The following is an 18,501-nucleotide window of genomic DNA, read 5'->3' as shown; positions in this document are numbered from 1 at the left end:
TTGCCGGGATTTATTTGGTTTTATTAGCGGTTTATTTGTTTTATTAGCGTGGCGAGATGACCGTCACTCCTCTAAAAACAACATCCCGAGTTTGAGATCTCTATCTCGGGATATCGCCCAATATCCCGAGATGGCGAACCAATCAAATTGCGCCATTTTAGTAGGTTCACGTGTAGCATGTACTAATTCTGGATAAACCCTAACTTCTGGTCCACCTAGCCCCATCCTCAGCCGCCTGTAGACCTTCAGCCGCCTGTAGACCTTCAGCCGTGAGCCCTGAACCTGCCGGTCCACATTCTGTCCCTCTGTCTCTGCCTGTTGAAGGCCTCCCTCTCAAACCACTCCACTTCAAGAGGAGGTACTCTCAGTTCACGACGAGGGACGCCGAAGGCTGGGGAATTTCAAAACAATGGCGGCCGCCCAAAGACCTGCTCTCAAAGACCTGCTCTCAAAGCTCTTTCACACGAATTACACAAAATAACAACAAAGATATCGAGATAAGACGATACGAGATAAGTTAAGAGGAAGGAACGTTTCCACTGTCTGTCGGTCTGTCCTCCGCGGATACGCACACACACACACACACACACACACACACACACACACACACACACACACACACACACACACACACACACACACACACACACATATATATATATATATATATATATATATATATATATATATATATATATATATATATATATATACACACACACACACACACACACACACACACACACACACACACACACAGAGAGAGTTTTATTAGGAGTCAGTAATGCAGAACCGGTGCACCCGGCGTGTGTCTGCTCTCCGGCTGTTCCCAGGCTCCGGTTGGCCGTTGGCCCCGGCGGTGGAATGTTGCGTTTCCCGTAGCGATGCTAACTAGCGGTAACAAGTAACAGGCGCCTTTTGTAGAAGCACAAAGGTGCCCTCCTCCGCCGCAAACAGGATCAGTGTGATGCAGTTATTTAGACGTCTGACACTCTTCCTTTCTCTCCCTCCCCCCTATCTCTCTCTCCCTCCCCCCTATCTCTCTCTCCCTCCCTCCCTCTCTCTCTGTTTGTGCGGATGTCTCTCTGTATCTCTCCCTCCCTCCCCCTCTCTCCCCCTCCCCTCCCCTCTCTCTCTCTCTCCCTCCCCCCCTCTCTCTCTCCCTCTCCCTCCCTCCCTCCCTCCCTCTTTCTGTGTATGCGTATGTCTCTCTCTCTCCCCCTCCCATCCCTCTCTCCCTATCTCCCTCCCTCCCTCCCTCTCTCTCTCCCTACCTCCCTATCTCTCTCTCGCTCTATCTCGCTCTCCCTCCCCCTTTCTTTCCCTCCCCCCCCCTCTCTCTCTTTCTCTCTCGCCCCCTCCCCCGGTGTGTCCCCCACAGCCTCCCCGGGCCCCCGGGGGGAGGCGGCCTCCGTGCGGACCTACTCCTGCTGAGACGCCCAGGAGGTGAGAAGCCGCCGCTACGCTAATTCAGCTAGCGCCTCTTCCGCCGCCGCCGCCACCGCCGCCGCGGTAGCACCACACAACACTACACGACAGGACACAACACACACGCTGGCCGGCGCTGACGTGTGGAACACGTGGAGTCTGTAGCCCAGCGGGCTCACACACACACGCACGCAAATGCACACACACACACACACACAATTACATACACACACAGGGCCGACCTTTAGGGCGGTGAATTGGAGCCGTCCTGTGACATTCCAGAGGAAGGAATTAGTTGATGAAGTCCACGTTCTCGCTGATTATTGTTATGTTTTTTTAATCTGAGCATGTCTGGGTGTTTTCATTGTTGTTATAATGACAGGTGCTTTTGGTAGCGCTATTATTAGCGTGACGTGTGATGTCGTTTTGGGGCGGTGATGGGGAAGTAACAATGTTTCTATCTCACGCTCTCTCACTCTTTCTCTCCCTCTTCACATTTTCTATCCCTCCCTTTCTCTCCCTCCCTCTCTCTCCGTCTGTCTCTCTCTCTCCCCTTTTCTCTCTCTTCCTCTCTCTCCCCCTCTGTCTGTCTGTCTGTCTGTCTGTCTGTCTGTCTGTCTGTCTGTCTGTCTGTCTGTCTGTCTCTCTCTCTATCTCTCCCTCTCTTTGTCTCTCTCCCCCTGTCTCTCTCTCTCTCTCTCTCTCTCTCTCTCTCTCTCTCTCTCTCTCTCTCTCTGTCTCTCTGTCTCTCTGTCTCTCTGTCTCTCTCTCTCTCTCTCTCTGAAGAGGCTGACTCAAGGAGACACTGAGAGGGACCATATCTGCCCGTCCACGGAGAGAAAAAAAAAACTAAAAACAAACAAAACACTCAATGAACACAACAACTGTAAGAACTAAAATGGAAGACATCGGTCGGACGGCTGCAATAAAATAAAAAAAAGTTTTAAAAAAAGTCGCAGGAGCAAAACAGGAGACAAAGGGAAAAACAAAATGACCCGAAGAATGTAACGCAGTGGACCGGAGGAGAAAAGAGGTCCCTGCTGTTTTATCTCTCCCCCCTCTCTCTCTCTCTCTCTCCCCCCCCCTCTCTCTCTCTCTGTCTCCCTCCTTCCTGTCATCCTGTCTGCGGTCCCCCTTCACTCTGGGACCCGGGTTACGGCCGGTCGGTGTCCGATGTCCTCCATTGTGGCTCCTATTGTCTCTTCTTCTATGGTGCTGTCTGGGCTGCAGTGGGTGCAGCTCCTCACCCCCCCCCCCCCACCAAGCCGTGGTCAAACATGTCCCCATTCAGGGCCCCCCAGCCCGGCCCCCCAGCCATCCCCGGCTCCCAGCCGCCCATCGCTGGGGCCTCCGCGGTTCGTCTTTTGGCACCTTGAAAGCGGAGAGCAGCTACTGTCCCCGAGTAATCCCCCCTTTGAAGGGGGACCCCCATTATGGAGACATCAAAGAGGCCTCCAACCACACAGGGAGGAGGGGCCAGCCCTAGGGGGGGGGGGGGATCGTTGTCCTCATTGTGCCTAATCGCATTCAGCAGATCGTTAGGAATTCATCAGGTGTGTGTGTGTTTGTGTGTGTGTGTGTGTGTGTGTGTGGGTGTGTGTGGAGGCAGTGAGGATGGACATGCACCCTGTGTGGTGTCCTTTCTGATGTCGGCCGTGTAGTTTGTGACCTGTTATTATCAGCTCAAGCCCCCCTCCCATGAAGCTCACACACACACACACACACACACACACACACACACATTGCCTCCCCTCTGGTTTTTCATGTGAAGCGGTTTCCTAGAGAAAAAGCTAAAAACCTGCTGAGAGAGAGAGAGAGAGAGAGAGAGAGAGAGAGAGAGAGAGAGAGAGAGAGAGAGAGAGAGAGAGAGAGAGAGAGAGAGAGAGAGAGAGAGAGAGAGAGAGAGAGAGAGAGAGAGAGAGAGAGAGAGAGAGAGAGAGAGAGAGAGAGAGAGAGAGAGAGAGAGAGGGAAATGTGGGTGAGAGGGGGGAGACACACAAGCCATAACTGAGGATCCAACCATGTGTTCTCTAACCACCCCAGAAGTGACTGACACCACGAAGAGAGAGAGGGAGGGAGAGAGATGGGAGAGAGGGAGGATGAGAGAAAGAGGGGTAGGAAGGGGGAGAGGAAGGAAGAGGAAGAGTGAGAGATGTCCCCGAAGAAAGCAAAAGAAGATGTATGAATAGTACAAAAAAAAAATGTTTAAAAAACTTTAGCCTCTGTGTTTATGATGCATGTCCAACAAACAAGATGACAATTAAACATGACTTAAACATGTTGGTGGTTGAGATGACGTGACTGTCTTTAAAAAATATATATCTGTATATTTAACATAATGAGACAGATTCTGGGCAGGGTTTGGGCCGATTTATAAAATGTGTGTATTTTTTCGGTTGTATTTTTTATTTTTTACGATAACTATATTTATTTTCTTTATGTATGTATTGGATAAATGTATGTACATGTTCAGTTTCTTCTTAATTATGACTTCATTTTAACTAGTTTTGAAAGTTAATATGAGACATTGAAAATGGTCATTCAAATATGCTACGGTCGGTGTACATTTTGACGAAGAAATTGTGCATTGATTTAACAGATTTACATAATTAAAGTGATAGTAATAAAATTTAAAATATCATCTGAAGAAAATAATGGTGATGATATTATGACAATGATAGTGATGTGAAAAAATAAAAAATTTAATGATCCTTGTCGATCTGCTGATCATCAACATTAATTGTATATATATAATATATAATTTTTCGTTTGTAAAAATTGTTCAGTCTCTTACAATAAGTTATATCAAGAGCATGCTTTTTAAAGTTGCGCTTGGAATTCGAGAAATCTCAAAGTACCAGCTCTTAACAGGGTTTCAAGCTTCATATATAAGACTTTAAAGGTTATTTTAATGCCAGTTAGACTGAAATAGATCAACCTCATTCGAATGAAACAGAGCATTCAAATGTCGTCCAGTGTAAAACTCCAATAACCAAGTGAAGACTCAAATGCTAAAAATATATATTTTTTAACCATATTCCAGAAAATTACAGTACAAGGCAGTAGGATACAATATTTTTTAAATATCTTTAAAAAGTTATTTCAGGAACCCCTGATACATTTTATTTTTCAAAATAAAAGTCTTCCGCACTTTTTCGTCATAGCTAATCTTAAAACAAAATCCTATCGGAGAAGCTTGTGAATTTACACGCTGTTTTCAGTCAAAGCCTCCCTCGCTAATGGATCCAGGGGAACATTTAAAACCTTATTACGACAAGGTTTCCATCGCTAGCCAGAGAGAAACCAACGAAATGATCACAAAAACATTTGGCTGGCTAGTTTATGTTAGAAAAATATTCTAAAAGAGGCAGCATCGGTAGAAAAAAAAGAATCGGTCAAAGTGTCCCCACAAAGTTTCTATCGTATCGTGTATCTGAATTCAGTACACTGAGTAGTGAAGCAGCTTTTCTGACAGCAATGCATGTGCCATGTATGGTGTAGTAACAAGACCCCCCAGCGGGAGGCGCTGTTCCTCTCTAATAAACAGCCGACCAGATGCTGCACTCATCACGGTGAGTTGCACTGCAGTGACCCACGCTCCTCCATCCCCTCCTTCTATAAATACACACTGATATACATAGCTTTCACGTCGATGTATACCGTTCTCTCATATTGTACAAATATAAAGTCAATATATTAATATCAGAGACATACACATGCTTGCATTACTAGTCAATAAAATAACTTACATTATGTAACAGTAACAAAACCGTATAAAAACAATATTACAAAACAGTTAAAAACCATTGTCTTGATATATGATAATCTCTAAAAAAATTCTACTGCTGAGGTTTCCTTGTTTTCTTGTTGCTTTGTAGTCCTGTTGGCAGAGGTGGTCGTGGTGGAGGTGGTGGTGGTGGAGGTGGTGGTGGTGGTGGTAGGGGGTTGGATGATGAGAGGGAGGTGCAGGAGGCAGGTGGAGGTATATGAAGGGTTGTGTCTCATGAGGAAGCTTTCATCACTGAATGAAAGGCAGATTAGTCCAGAATGCGAGAGGGGTCCACCGAGATATTTCACAGCCACCCTGTCCCTGTGTCTGTTGTGTGTGTGTCTCCCTCCCTCCCTCCCTCCCTCCCTCCCTCCCTCCCTCCCTCCCTCCCTGTTACTGTCTTCCACTTTCCACCCAACTCTCTCTCTCTCTCTCTCTCTCTCTCTCTCTCTCTCTCTCTCTCTCTCTCTCTCTCTCTCTCTCTCTCTCTCTCTGTCTCTCTCCCTCTATGTCCCTCACCCTCTCTCTCTCTCCCTCCCTCCCTGCCTCCCCCCTCCCTCCCTCACACCTTGCCCCCCGCCTGCCGGCTGACCCGTGCCAGCAGCACGCACACGCAGGACGAGTCGATGCGGATCCACCGCCAGCCCATGCGGTTGCTGGCGTCCTTCGCCAGCGCGCGGACGAACGAGTGCTTGGCCTTGCACTCGCTCTTCCACTGCTTCTTATCCACGCCCAGGCAGCCGCTGCCGGCCACGCCCAGCCCTAGCCCCGCCCCCGCGCCCGCCGCCCGGGGCGACGAGCCGCGGGCCGGCGCCGACGCCGACGCCGGCCCGCGCTGCTGGTCCCCGCGGCGGCAGCGCGTCTCGTAGAAGTACTGGCGCAGCGGGCCGGTGGGCGTCTGGATCACGGGCAGGATGGTGACGGTGCGGCCGTGGTTGTCCACCGCCGTCTTCTTGTTCGTCACCCACAGGCTCTCCGACTCGCACACGGAGCGCTCGCCGCGCCGCAGGTCCGACAGGTCGGAGCGCTTCGTCCGTCGGGCGCCGCCGCCCGCCGCCGCCGCCGCCCAGCTGGGCGACGCCCCCTCCCCGTCCAGGGGGTCGTACCCCGCGTCTCCCTCCCCCTCGGGCAGGGCCCCGCTCTCCAGCATGAGGAGCAGGGGGGGGTGGCGGGGCGGGGAGGCCGACGGGCTGAACAGCACCCTGGGGTGGGCGTCCAGGAACAGCTCGTCCACCTCCTGCACGCCGTCCGGAGCCGGGCCCGGCCGGACCTTCGTCCCCGGACTCCTCCCCTCCCCCTCGCCCAGCGGGACCCCTGCCCCCGTTTCCGTGGCGACCGGGGTCTCCTCCCCCGGGCCCTGAGGTCCCGCCCCTCTCTGTGGGCCGGTGGCAGGACTCTCCAGACCCGACTCCGGCACCGGTGAAGGGCCGTCGTGGTTCCCCGCGGTTCCTCCGTCTCTCGAGGTATGGAGGTTCTCCTTCCGCTGGGAGTCTCTGGCGGCGGCGGCGGTGGCGCCCGGCTGGTAGTCCCGGGTTACCGCCGCGTCCACGGGGGCGTCGGCGTCGGCGCAGCGGGGCCCCCCCTGAGACAGGACCCCCGGGCCGTCCCGGTACGAGCTGCCGTCGGCCCGCTCCCCGTCCCGACCGCCCGCCCCCGTCCTGAGCTCCCCCGGGGGGCCGCGCTCTGGGAGCGTCTCCGAGCCGCGGGGGGTCCGGCGGCCCGCCTCCGGACGGGGGTTGGCGGTGGGGAGGTGGGGGTCCGTTCCATCGGAGCGGTTGTGCGTCGGGGGCACCGCCAGAGGAGGAGGAGGGAGGGAGCCGTCGGCGCCGCCGCCGCCGCTGCCGTCGTCGTGGCTACCGCTGCTGGTCTCCGTCGTCGCGGCGACAATTCTGGTCACAGGGCTGTAAGGGAAGGGCAGGGCCGAGGCGATCACCATGGCAACCAGGGGAAGCCAGTGCATCACTCCCGGGACGTATCAACTGCAGAAAAGGGAGAGAGGGAGGAAGAGAGAGCCAGGGGTGAGTACAGACCGGGAGGTGAGAGACGGAGCATCGTGTGTGTCGTGTTTTAGGACCTAAGTGTCCTCAGAAGTTAAACAAGCACCTCAATAACCATGTTTTTAAGGTGAGACATTTTATTGTTGGCCCAGAGCTCTCCGCCGTTTAACATTCATGAGCCTCAGCGTTTTTCAACTACCGAGGAATGTCTTAAGAATCTTGGCGAGGGACTCGCGGAAAACTAGGAATGGAGTTGAGCGAGGTCGCTGTGAGAGGCGCTGCGCTGGGTTCCTGAGCACGCCACAGACGTCAGCGTGTGAGAGACTGACCTTGAAAGATCTGACACTGACAACCTGCATCGTTTATGAACCTGGCACGCACTCGTGTTCGGAGGATTTGTGTTCTCGGGGTAAAGAGGTCCCAGCAGCAGCGACTGTCTCTGTGCTGCTGTGAAATGGAACATGGATCGCATAGCAGCGTTCGGTTTCCACAACAAACCTAGTAGTGGGGAGACTTTAATTATTCTTTACGGCCGAGGAGTTTTCCCATGGCATTGCTACACCAGCAGCTAGCATTGTCCGCTTTTACGACGTGCCTGAGAAAAAGAACAACGCAGCTCAACTGACTGATGAAGGGAAAAGGTTTGCACTCTGAAACAAACTGGCCTGGATGTCAGCCCGATGTATGCGTGGTCTGGTTGAAAAACTCACAATAGCTTTGAAGTTTGCACGCACACAAACATGCACACGGGCAAACACACACACACACACACACACACACACACAGGAGAGTGTCTCAACATGATATACGACTGACTCTTGGCTTGACAGCAAGAGATCCCGGTTGCTCCTGGCAACCAGATATTTGCTGCTGTAGACTAGCCCTGTGATCAGGCCTGCCCATGTTAGACTTCACCTAGCCCCTTTACCATCAGGACATGACAGCAACAAACCAAACTATATCAGATTAAGAGCAGGCCAAGCACAGCCAATAGGCATACCATTGAAACCCATACAACCAGTAATAACCAGTAGAGTGCAGATGTTCGGGTTGATGTTCCGATACCATTTTTCCCTTCCTCAGTCCTTGAACTTGAGTATCTGCCGATACCCAGTATATACCGATACAGCCAGTAGTATTGTAACCACTAACAGCACTTGTTCTTCATGAAGGGTTCTCTTACGGTGACAGCAACGTACAGTCAGTTAATTCAATGTCGACAACAGAGTACTCGCCGATACCCGATACTGCACTTTAGGCAGTATCAGAGGCATTTCCGTTACTGTTATCGGTATCTGAAGGACTCTAGTAATAACCCATAGATAAAGGAAAACATAGACGACGTTGAGCCTCGTGCCGTTGACACACGATGCATCGTGGCCAAGCAGGACCATAAACGATCAAAGCAGGCCCTCTGCGTGCCGGCGAGCGTCTTGTCAGACTGTGTGTCGTCGTGGCTGACTCAGCCCAGGGGAGCCCCTCAGTGACTCCAGACTCCAGCGATCACATCTGATCTGGGCTCGTCATCCAGACTCAATGAGCCTTCTCGTTCCAGCGAACACAACTCTCACTGCGGGACGCGAGTGTGTGACACCGAGCACTCCGCTGTCGGCTCAGGAAGTGGCGTTGCTGTTCGTTAGAGTATCAATTGAACACAAGGCTGACACAAGACGGCGGCTTAAGCTAATAATTGCCGCACCGCCCCGGATTTGAGCTCTGAGAGGTTTGTTGGCAGGCCTGCGACCGGCCCATCCCCTGACGTGGCTGCCTGGCTCTCGTTGTGTTGCGTGGCGTGGAAGAACAAGTAGTGGGTCCATGGCCCATTGTGACCGTGACCGAGTGAATACTGCGCTCTGTCGAAGAAAAACTCATGTTGGTGCCGGTTTGTTCCCACAGAGCCAAAAAACAAACATCAGTCATTAATGACGGACCTGTTTATTCAGTTCAGTCCAATTCAGTTCAATACAATTAAATTACATTAAATTGTATTTGTCCAGCCCTTGATCACAGTTACAGTCTCGAAGGGCTCAACAGGCCATTTATTTATGACTGAGTCTCTTTGAAATTCCCTCATCCCCCCACACACACACACACACACACACACACACACACTCGCCCCCCTGAATCAGCGGGAGGCCCTGATTCGGTCAACTCCATCACAGGAATCCAAACAGCAGATGAAAGACATGAAGTTATCTGTACTCCCCCCACCCCGGCCTGCTGACTCCTCTGCCGATGAGTAGTTCGTTAAAAAATGTTCAATGCCTCATGTCCCGTCCCCCCCCCCCCCCCAACCACTCACACACACACACACTAATACACACGCGCACACACACACACACAAAGCGTCCGTGCAGCGGTGCCGTTGCACCACCATTGTACCGGCCCGGTACCGCGCGATGGTACCGGAACCATTCGTCACGTCGCACTGAACACGCATGACATGTTCCGAGGGGAAGGGGGCGGGCTCCGGGAAGCGAGTTAAACTAGGAGGAATGCGTAGAATGCGACTGATGCAGCTAAACTGGGGAGGTTCCCTCCTCTCCGCCCGCCGGCGCTGCTGCACACAGTCACCCGGGACGGCAACAGCACACGGCTGCGTGTCTCTCTTTATCGCGCCGTGGGTGTGTGTGTGTGTTTACAGGTAATTCTAGCCGTCATGTACGTGGCAGAAGGCGAACACATAGCACGCATGTCAAGTGTTACGGGGCGACGACTGTGCTGCCCAACCGTGGGATTAACAGTCTTTGTGTGCGCAGGTGGAGGACCGAGGGGTGGAGGGGCGGAAGGGAAGTCATGCATTCACCTGTGCGTGTGTGTATGTGTGTTGGTGTGTGCACGCATGTGTGTATATGTGCACTATACGTCCATGCAAACACAAGTCTGCCGCTGTGTGTGTGTGTGATGTGTGTGTGTGTGTGTGTGTGTGTGTGTGTTTGTGTGTGTGTGTGTGTGTATGTGTGATGTGTGTGTGTGTGTGTGTGTGTGTGTGTGTGTGAGCAGGCATGTGTGTATGTGCACGTACGTCCATGCATACACACAACGGCAGACGCCAGTCTGCCACTGTGTGTATGTGTGTAAGGATGTATGTGTGTGTCTGTGTGTATGTGTGTGTAAGGATGTATGTTTTGTGTATATGCCCTTGTTTGTACGTTCCTGTGTGAGAGCCAACGTGCATGCCACTGTGTGTCTGTGTTTGCGTCTGCCTGTGTTTATGTGTGTGTGTGCGTCAGCGTGAGTCTGCTTGTGTGTGTGTGTGTGTGTGTGTGTGTGTGTGTGTGTGTGTGTGTGAGCGAGGGGGTAATTCCGTGACGAGTGATGAACCCAACATGGCCGCGCGGGGTACATTTTAAGCTACTGAAGCAGCGACGTGCCTCGGGGTGTAGGTGACATGTCCCTCACACACACACCATGCTCTGTGGATGACATCACCGCTCAACTGGCTTCCTGTTTGCTTTGACTCACACTGAGCCAGGCCCTGCCAACGCAAGCTCCCTGTTATATGTAAAGCACCCTTAAGTGCTATTGTATCAACTAACAACTGTCTCGTGTGCGTGTGTGTGTGTGTATGTGTGTGTGTGTTGGTGTGTTTAAATCAGAGCATTACATGCGAGACATGTTCTGTAGTATCTCATCCATGACAACACACATGTCCCATACCAAGAGAGAAACGCACTTCTATGAGAACACACACACACACGCTCTGTGTGCGACTTCAGTTCTGTGCGTATAAGGGTTGGGCTGTTGTCCGATAGAACGGTAAATCCCTGGCAAATTGTGATGGCGTCTGTGTCAATACTGTCTCAAAATATCGTAATAAGTGCTTCTTTTCGTAGACTTCGTAGAATTTCTCTAACTGCCACTGAACCGGGCCGGGCTCACCCTAACCACTCGCTGCTGAGGAGAGTTTGAGATGACGTCAGCCAATCAGGGGGGAATCTGATCTGAGGTCAGCCAATCAGGGGGGAATCTGATCTGACGTCAGCCAATCAGGGAGATGTGCTTGAGCCCGAGCCAATTATAGTATAAGGCTCTTAAATGGCCGCGAACACTACCGCCGGGAGTTCCTCCTGTGAGTGACCGATTGCGGAAATTCTGAGTAGAATATGATTAAGATTGGAAAACCGTATTAGTCACTTAAACACAAGCAACATGCTGGACGCCTATTGCGTGTGTCAGATGCTAAAGGAAGAATTAATGAATGACCTTTAGCTTACATTGAATCTGATTTGTTGACTCTTAATCCTCAATTGAATAGCAGACTCAATCCCCTGTTTTTTCTTTCCCCTCAAAGCATTCTCGACGGCATTATTGTTGATGCGTGTGCAAAGCTTTAGGTTGTATAAATATTAATGTAAGCGGTGTACAAAGTGTGTATGATTCTAACTCCATGACCTTGAAAAGCACAAAAGATGGGCGCCAATGAGCAAAGTCAAATTATGTCTCAAACTAAATCGTCGTTCATTCAGAATATTGAGAAAAAGGCATTTTTATTTTACGGATTAGCCCGTAAACCTCAATTTTCTGGGTAGAGATTTTAACGGTTTTAAAAATGGATGTTGCCAAACCCTAGCGTGTGCCATGAAACACTTGAAATATTATCTATAATACTAATCGTGAATTAAAGTCTTAAAGCACCTTTCAACGGGACCCAAATAGCCTGACATGTGGGAGAATTAAAGAAATATGCTGTGGTACAATAAGTCACTGCGTGTGGGTGGGTGTGTGTGTTTCTTGTGTCTATGTGTGTGTGAGTGCACGTGTGTCTATGTCTATGTATTTGAGTGCGTGTGTGAGTGTGTGTGTGTGTGTGTGTGTGTGTGTGTGTGTGTGTGTGTGTGTGTGTGTGTGTGTGTGTGTGTGTGTGTGTGTGTGTGTGTGTGTGTGTGTGTGTGTGTGTATGTCTATGTGGGTGAGTGAGTGTGTGTGTATGTGTATGCGTGTACTTGTGGAAATTTGTGAGTCAAGCGATTTGGCTGGCTTCAGCCCTGCGTTTAACGAGAAACACTCTGCACGCTTTATTGCAATTAAAACAGCCTTGCAGTGGACTTAATCTCACTGGAGAGCCAGAAAAACACAAAGAGATATGCATTATGTATGTGTGTTGGAAATGTGCGCTTACACTGGTGTGTGTGTGTGTGTGTGCGTGTGTGTGTGTGTGTGTGTGTGTGTGTGTGTGTGTGTACATGCACACGACTGTGTTTGAGCATAACTTTGTAGGTGTGTGTGTGTGTGTGTGTGTGTGTGTGTGTGTGTGTGTGTGTGTGTGTGTGTGTGTGTGTGTGTGTGTGTGTGTGTGTGTGTGTGTGTGTGTGTGTGTGTTTGTGTGTGTGAGAGAAAGAGAACGCGTGGGCACATGTGTGTAATGCACGTGTGTGGGGGGGGGGGGCGTGTTAGTTTGTTAGTGTGTGTACTTGTGTGTGAGCGTGTCTTTATGTGTCAGCATGTGTGGGTTAGTGTTACTTTTTGTGTGTGTATGTACATGCGTTTGTGCACGTGTGTGTGTGTGTGTGTGTTCGGGTGTGGGTTAGTGTTAGTGTGTGTTTGGGTGAGTGTGAGTGTGTGTGTGTGTGTGTGTGTTTGTGTGTGTATGTATGTACAAGTGTGTGTGTGAGTGTTAGTGTGTTTGTGTGTGTGTGTGTGTGTGTTTTTGTGTGTGTACATGCGTGTGTACATGTGTCTGTATGTGTGGGTTAGTGTTAGTGTAGGTGTGTGTGTGTGTGTGTGTGTGTGTGTGTGTGTGTGTGTGTGTGTGTGTGTGTGTGTGTGTGTGTGTGTGTGTACATGCGTGTGTACATGTGTCTATGTGTGGGTTAGTGTTAGTGTAGGTGTGCGTGTGTGCGTGTGTGCGTGCATGCGTGCGTGCGTGCGTGCGTGCGTGTGTGCGTGCATGCGTGCGTGCGTGCGTGCGTGCGTGCGTGCGTGCGTGCGTGCGTGCGTGCGTGCGTGCGTGCGTGGCGCGAGAGCAGCAGACCGGTGGAGCCCGGCCGAGGCCCTGGCCGCCAGCAGCCACGCGCGGCCCCCGGTATCAATGGCCTCAGTGTGCCGCGCCAGTGACAGCACTTCATCACCACGCTCCATTTGCTGCAATGACACGCATCATTTACCAGCCAGGCCCGCACCAGCCAGGCACCCCAACACCCCCACCCCCCCACCCCAGCTCCCCCCCAAGCCCCCGGCACCAAACACACAAACACCCAGAGGAAACGTGCCGCTGCCAGGGGAACGAGGACAGGAAGTACCCTGTCGCTCGGCACTGAAACAACAGGTCTTTATGGGGCAGGGTGAACCCTTCCTCACCAGGGCCCGGGGCAGTGGCACTCAAAGTGGGGTACCCCTAGGGGAACTACAGGGGTACTGCAGGGGGTACTCAGAAAGATATGAAAAAAGAAATGAAAAGTCATTATCTTTTCTATTCTGAAAGCTAGACAAATCGAGAAAATGGATAACAAGTTACAACCCTTTTAAGGTTTATGCTTACACTGCCAAATTTGGCAGAAGAACCAGTAATGGTTCTTGCCACTTTTTTTGGCACTGCCAAATAGAACACATTATTGATGTTCATTTTATTAATTTTTCTACCCCCAATTTTCTTGCTGGTGAAGTGGGTAAGATATACCTCAGAGGGGGTACACTTGTAGAAAGAGTTTGAGAACCTCTGACCTCTGGGGTAATGGTGAGTTACAGCTCAACACTAGTGCTGACACCGCTACGGTCAAACACGACTCGACCGGTAAACACTACAGCCAAGAACGTTGAGTTAGAGTGAAGATGTGGTGAATGTCGCGTTGAACCGCAACGTGTTTAAGTTGCGGTTGCCTTTAAAGAGTACACAAGAATCCCACAAATGCATTCTGTGGTCCACAATCTCACGGAAGCCGCCATTACCGCGGTGACGAGTCATGTGACTCAGCTTCTGCTGTTGCCTGCTGACACTAGGCAGTGCCCACAGTCCCTGATGAAGTAACATTCATCAGTGACTATCTTCAGGAGAGCTTGGAACAATAACCCCACCCCCAACCCATTTAATCAGTATTATTGGGAACAAAGTCCCAGTAATACTGTTAACGTCTTACGAATATGAACAAAGTCTGTTGATATTCTCGGTGCCCCTCTGGTGAACCCCCATTGTCCTCTACACGACAGGGACTCTGTGTACATTTACATTTACAATCAGGGCATTTAGCAGACGCTTTTATCCAAACGATAGGTGTGTACATTATGTAAACTGGATGTTCTCAGAAAGGGTCAGACTCCATGAAGTAAAGGCCTGATGTTTCCCCTTCCCGTTCAGTTTGGTCCCAAAGTGGACGTTGGCCAACTACTGTCGATGCAGCTCAGAACTGCACATGTAACCGCACTTCAAGACATCAGTGTCACTAATGTGTAACTTGCGCGACGTAAACAGTGAAGCTGACGGTAGGAAAAGGCTGACTTCTCAGCGCAGCTAGCATTCAAACGTCCGCCTAGTGCAGGGAATCGCCGACCGCAGTAACGGCGACTTGTTCTACTTCCGGTTCTTCCCCGGGACGTTTGCGCGCAGCGACACATTGTTGATTTCCTCTCACTGAACACATGACCGATAAGAAAGGTTGTTCCCTGGCTCCAGAGGTGCCTTCCAGGAACCTCCCCAGTGCACCCGGGCCACCCAGTTAATCCGTAGCCATGGGGGGGGCCCTGTCTGCACACGCTGCCACCTCCCCCCCCGCAGCCAGTAGTACCCAACAAAAGTCACTTTCGGCGTGAAATCAAGCGTTCACACACAAACAACGGCTCCCAGACTGCTGTAGATTTGGACGGATAAGAGTGAGTGTTTGTGTGCACATGGTTGCATGCATGTGTGTGTAAGTGTGTGTGTGTGTGTGTGTGTGTGTGTGTGTGTGTGTGTGTGTGTGTGTGTGTGTGTGTGTCGTGTGTGTGTGTGTGTGTGTGTGTGTGTGTGTGTGCGTGTGTGTGTGTGTAATCATGTAATCATGTGTGTGCGCGTGCCTGGTTGCATGCATGTTTGTGAGTCTAATTGTGTGTGTTTGTTTGTAATGATGTGTGTGTGCGTTGCCTGGTTGCATGCATGCATGTGTAATAATAATGGTGTGTGTGTAGTCGTGGTGGAGGTGTGGGGGGGGGGGGGCAGGGAGAAAACAGATGCTGTTTGCAGCAGTAACACACCTGGTCGCTGCTCCTGCTCTTCGCTTAACAAATAACCCATCAGGAGAGCGCAGTGCCAGGAAACTGTCTCACTAGGAGACTAATAGGTTTCTGTGTGTGTGTGTGTGTGTGTGTGTGTGTGTGTGTGTGTGTGTGTGTGTGTGTGTGTGTGTGTGTGTGTGTGTGTGTGTGTGTGTGTGTGTGTGTGTGTGTGTGTTTAGCACTCTGTAGCATCTTATCCTAGCTGTCTTTGTTGCATTCAATATATTGCTGTTTCTCTCTCTTCTGACATATTGTAAGTGGCTTTGGATAAAAGCGTCTGGTAAATGTCAATGTCGTGTGTGTGTGTGTGTGTGTGTGTGTGTGTGTGTGTGTGTGTGTGTGTGTGTGTGTGTGTGTGTGTGTGTGTGTGTGTGTGTGTGTGTGTGTGTGTGTGTGTGTGTGTGCGCGCTAGTGTGTGTGTGTGTGTGTGTGTGTGTGTGTGTGTGTGTGTGTGTGTGTGTGTGTGTGTGTGTGTGTGTGTGTGTGTGTGTGTGTGCGCTAGTGTGTGTGTTTGTTCAGCACAGTGAACACCAGGGGGATGAGTGGAGGCTGGGGTTAATACATAACACACGCAACACACATTGACCTCATGCAGTCAAGAACATGCATCTGATCCGAGGTCTCTGGTCCGAAAGAAGTTGATCACTCGTCACTGTAGTTGGCCTCTGTCTGTCCAACCTGGACACGGCCTTAATACATGATGACAGCAGGGGCATGGGCAAAGTGTGGTGTGGGCGAGGGAAACACAAACAGGTAAATGTTTGTCTTCCTCTCTCTCTCACCACTTCCCCTCCCCTTCTCTCTCTCTCTCTCTCTCTCTCTCTCTCTCTCTCTCTCTCTCTCTCTCTCTCTCTCTCTCTCTCTCTCTCTCTCTCTCTCTCTCTCTCTCTCTCTCTCTCTCTCTCTCTCTCTCTCTCTCTCTCTCTCTCTCTCTCTCTCTCTCTCTCTCTCTCTCTCTCCTGATCTGTTTTCACAACCGAGCCTGGCTTTTTCCAGCTATCAAACTTTCTATCTATCTGTCTCACTATCTATCTATCTCTGTCTAAATCGATCTATCGATCTAACAGTCTACCTAAAATTAAATGGTCCAAACACAACGCATACTAACGCAGGCAGTCAAGTCCAGAGACCAAATGATCCATAGCCTCCATATGGAGAGAGAGCGGTAATCAAACTGCTCTCCTTATGGCTGAACACACACTGAGCCCATAAACACCCTGTGGGTGAATTATAACACATTCATAACGAGGCCAGCGCCTATGAACCCCCATCACGTTAACAGGCCAGTATTAACTATTAACTATGATCACGGCTATTAAGAAGCGGTCTGCTGGTTACGCAGAGCAATCTGTTCGATCATCGAACTTCCCGATTATCATGACTTACGTGTCTGATCGACCCAACGTTACACAAAATGCGGGCGAAACGTGTGAGGCGTCAGGTAAGGAGTACGAGTGTGAGTGCGTGTCCGAGTGTGTGAGTCCATGCGTTAGGAGTCGAGTCCCGTACCGTTTAGGTGAGATCCGGACCGCGCGTCCTTCCAGCTGAAACCACATGGATCAGGGAGTCCGGTCGCCAGTGGACATAGCAAACCAAAAAAAGTTAGAGAAACACTTCGGGGATCAGTCTGAGCAGAACTCTAGACGCTTAGTCCGCTCGGCTGATCGCACGCGTCGGTGTCGCGTCGTGGGCGGATAGTCCGGGTAGACATGGTGGGTTCCGAGCTCGACCAAAACTCACTGCTGGAGACGCCGAGAGTGCGAACCCTCTCCTGGAGAAACCAAGCGGTGTGTGGCCCGCATATCGGACCAGGCCCTGCGGTTCAGGTTAAGGAGGAATCAGCCAGGTCTTCGTGGTGGTAGTCCAGGACAGAAGGGGTGTGTAGTTCTGAGTCGCCCGGTGGGTAGACCTACACAGCCCTGGTTGATCAGAAGAGCTGGCCGAGTGCTTTACATGGTCTCCAGGCCGCCTGTACAGCCGATCTCCTTCAGTGCTCTTCCAGTTCCTCCAGACGCTCACTGAAGATAAAACAGCGCTCTGGTTTTTTTTCCAACTTTTTTTTTTCTAAAGTTGTGAGGTAGTCTCAACTTGGACGTCAAAACAAAATTAGAACTTTTTTTAAATGTGTCAATCAAAAGTACAAAAAAACTATAATACAGCGTAAAAAAAAAGGAGCGTTATTGTAGACTTTTTTTTTATGCAAAAAAAAAAGGAAAGTTTGTTAGTTTTGACTCAGACGTAAGTGGGGTCCGAGGGGTCTGATGGGTCCAGCTGCTCTAATGGTTTAGGGAAGTCAGGCAGGGATGTGCGTGCCTGGGTCACCTTTACCTCCTCCTCCTCCGCAGACCCACCCCGCCTTATGAGAGCTGTTCACATGGAGGCTTATTGGCTGCCGGCCAATGCATGTGTACTGTTGAAGCACTTCAAATGACTGCGCGTAAACAAGTAGATATCCAGTTGAGTGACGTGAGTCACGTAGATCGCAGAAGATTAAGTATCTCGGCCTATTTGGATTGGCAGGATATTATTTTTGGACACACGATTTTAAATCATGAAGTTGCCATTTGGTATTGACTTAAATGATCTTCAATTATTTTGGAGGACAGTAATGCAACACTAGCTCTTATAATGGAGGAGTGCTATAGAAAGCGGGGATATAATTGTGCAATCACACACTTTTCAAACATAATTGGTTGCTATGGGGATAAGGTGGAAGGTCAACGGGTCCTCTGTGGTAAAGTAGGAACGGACTATAGGGTACTCCACTTATGACCCACGAAGACCCATACACAGAGACACACGCACACACACACAGAGACGCATGCACGCACACACACACAAACACACAGACACATGCATGCACACACACACACACACACACACACACACCTGCGCAAGCACACAGACACACACACACACACACGCATGCACCCACGATCGCACACATACAGACACACACACACACACACACACACACACACACACACACACACACCCCTCCCATGAATGGTCTTGTTGACAAGTAGGACCGTCATTTCAAATTTGTAGATGAGCAAAAGCGGGTTATCATGTCTTTCTCTCCCCTCTCTCTCTGTCTCCCCCTCTCTCTCCCCCCCTACA

General features: G+C 50.6%; 2 protein-coding genes across 2 annotated transcripts in view; one reads left to right on the top strand and one right to left on the bottom strand.

Annotated features, from left to right (window-relative positions):
* The window catches only part of LOC115556547 (liprin-alpha-3-like), a 38,820-nt gene extending 34,681 nt beyond the window's left edge, over window positions 1-4,139 (top strand). Inside the window, 2 exon segments of the mRNA XM_030373651.1 lie at window positions 1,382-1,446; window positions 2,215-4,139. Coding sequence (XP_030229511.1) covers window positions 1,382-1,434 — 53 coding nt within the window. The 3' untranslated portion in view covers window positions 1,435-1,446; window positions 2,215-4,139.
* Window positions 4,140-5,759: 1,620 nt separating this feature from the next.
* Window positions 5,760-17,751, bottom strand: ntf4 (neurotrophin 4). The gene is made up of 2 exons (XM_030373810.1): window positions 16,891-17,751; window positions 5,760-7,176 (listed from the first exon to the last, which is right to left on the bottom strand). The coding sequence occupies exon 2, from the start codon at window positions 7,155-7,157 to the stop codon at window positions 5,760-5,762; it is 1,398 nt and encodes a 465-aa protein (XP_030229670.1). The 5' UTR covers window positions 7,158-7,176; window positions 16,891-17,751.
* Window positions 17,752-18,501: the final 750 nt, after the last annotated feature.

Source organism: Gadus morhua, chromosome 2, assembly GCF_902167405.1.
Source record: "Gadus morhua chromosome 2, gadMor3.0, whole genome shotgun sequence".
Classification (NCBI taxonomy): domain Eukaryota; kingdom Metazoa; phylum Chordata; class Actinopteri; order Gadiformes; family Gadidae; genus Gadus; species Gadus morhua.
This window is presented reverse-complemented; position numbering and strand designations above follow the sequence as displayed.

Excerpts from the sequence above, each read along its gene's own strand:
- ntf4 (XM_030373810.1), bottom strand. The coding sequence starts at position 7,157 with ATGCACTGGCTTCCCCTGGTTGCCATGGTGATCGCCTCGGCCCTGCCC.